The sequence below is a fragment of the Pteropus vampyrus genome, unplaced genomic scaffold (assembly GCF_000151845.1).
Source record: "Pteropus vampyrus isolate Shadow unplaced genomic scaffold, Pvam_2.0 Scaffold36, whole genome shotgun sequence".
Classification (NCBI taxonomy): Eukaryota; Metazoa; Chordata; class Mammalia; order Chiroptera; family Pteropodidae; genus Pteropus; species Pteropus vampyrus.
This window is the reverse complement of record NW_011888817.1, coordinates 529,524-531,429: the sequence shown is the minus strand read 5'-3', so window position 1 is coordinate 531,429 and position 1,906 is coordinate 529,524. Positions and strand designations below refer to the sequence as shown.

At 47.1% G+C, this 1,906-nt stretch overlaps 1 protein-coding gene across 1 annotated transcript in view; it reads right to left on the bottom strand.

Annotated features, from left to right (window-relative positions):
* PLA2G5 (phospholipase A2 group V) overlaps nucleotides 1–842 on the bottom strand; it is a 4,091-nt gene extending 3,249 nt beyond the window's left edge. Inside the window, exon 1 of the mRNA XM_023529123.1 lies at nucleotides 706–842. Coding sequence (XP_023384891.1) covers nucleotides 706–809 — 104 coding nt within the window. The 5' untranslated portion in view covers nucleotides 810–842. The remainder of the gene's footprint in view (nucleotides 1–705) is intronic.
* Between the last annotated feature and the right edge of the window lie 1,064 nt (nucleotides 843–1,906).

Here is a 1,906-nt window from a genome sequence, read left to right as displayed (position 1 = left end):
TTCCATCTCACATATTCTGGAACTTTGTCATTTTCCAATCAAGATATGGAAACTAGGTCCCCTTCCTTTTAAAGCTTTTGTGATTGCCTTACCAAGAGCATACTGGCAGGACCGCCATGAAATTTGTGAAGCTAAATCATAAAAATGCCATACTCTATTGCCTTGCAGTCTTGGGACGCTCACTCTTGGAACCCAAGTCACCGTGCTGTGAGGAAGTCCAAGCAACCTTGGAGAGGCCTGAGTTAGAGGGATGAGGCCTCCAGCCTCATCCGAGCTCCCAGCCAGCAGACAACTTGCCAGCTATTGGAGTGAGCCATCTGGATATTAGATCATCCAGCCTCAGTCAAAATGCCCAAGCCGGGTAAAGCAGAAATAAGGCAAACCACCCAGCGCCGCCCAAATGGCAGATCCTTAGCAAAACAAATGGTCATCATCACTTTAAACCACTACATTTTGGGGTGATATGTTATGTAGCAATAGACCATCGGATATATTAAGCTACTGAGATTTGAGGAGTTACTGGATGTATCTTGGGCAAGTCAGTTAAACTCTGAGACTCAGTGCTCTTATCTGGAAAATGATGCTTCCATTTTCTCATTTCCTCATTTTCTCATTTACTCATCTTCCAGAATCGACACGGAGTTAAACGAGATAATGTGGGCGCAGAGCCTGGAGCACAAAGGGCCGTCATGATAACCGACTCACCAATCTGTACCGTCCTTGGGGGTCCCATGACCTCCCCAACCGCAGTAACAGCCATAGAAGCCGTAGTTTATCAGGGCATTCTTTCCTGTCACCGTTTTGATCATCGACTTCAGTTCTAGCAAGCCCCCCGGCACAGTAGGCACACCTGAAAGACAGCCCACAGCCCCAGGTGAAACCAAGGCGTGCCTTCTACAGGCCCAATTTCTCAGCATGCTCCTGCCCTTTCTCCCACCCTAGGGCTTGGAGGAACCCTAGTGTCTCTTTTTTATCCTCCCCATTAGCGAGGAAGGGACAAGGAAGGTGAAGTCAAGCAATATAGAGAAGCGGTTAAGAGTTTGGACTTGGAGAATGAGCAAGCCTGGGTTCAAATCCTGACTCTGCCATTAATTCATTGTATGATGTTGAATAGGTCACTTATCTCCCAGAGCTTTGGTTTCCTCACGTGGAAATGGGAGCCTAAAATGAATACCTACCTCTTGGAGTTGTCGCGAGGGTTAAGATAAAGGATGTAGATGTCGAGCACAGTGGCAGACACATAGTAAGCAACCAAGAAACATTCAGTATCATTAGCCCGGCATCTCTATGAAGCAGACAGACTCTTTCTGTCTCCCCTGACAACACATCCCCTCTTCCACCGACTAACACCCGTAAAAACATAAGCCACAGAATCTCCAAGCAGGATGGGACCCTTAGAGATCATTGAAGCCAGCTCTCTCATCTTACAGATAGGGAAACTGAGGCTTGGAAAAAGTTCCTTGTCCAGGGGATCACTGTGGGCCAGCGGCTCAATCCCTGCACCGGGCCTCCCGCCCCTCCTGGAGTCTCCAGAGATCTGAGAGAAACATTGATGAGCAGGACAGCCTTTCAGGAGCCTAAAGCTGGGCTCCGCCAACCCCCATGCTGTGCAATTACCTCCAGCTGGCAGGTGGCAGCAGATAGGGTGTGTAGAAAACCAAGACAGGCTGGATCAGAGCATGACCAGGAATCATGGAATGAAACGTTTATCTAAGAAGATTGGTTTTTTTTTTAATTTTGTTTTTGTTTTGGCTTTATTTTATTTTGTTTTACATCAGACAAAAAATCTGCCTCCTGCATACAAGCAGTATGTTCTCCACATAACAAACTTTATGCATCACCTCCTAGAATCCTGCCACAGCCCTGCCAGTTGGCGAAATATTATCCTATGTCACAAATGAGGGAG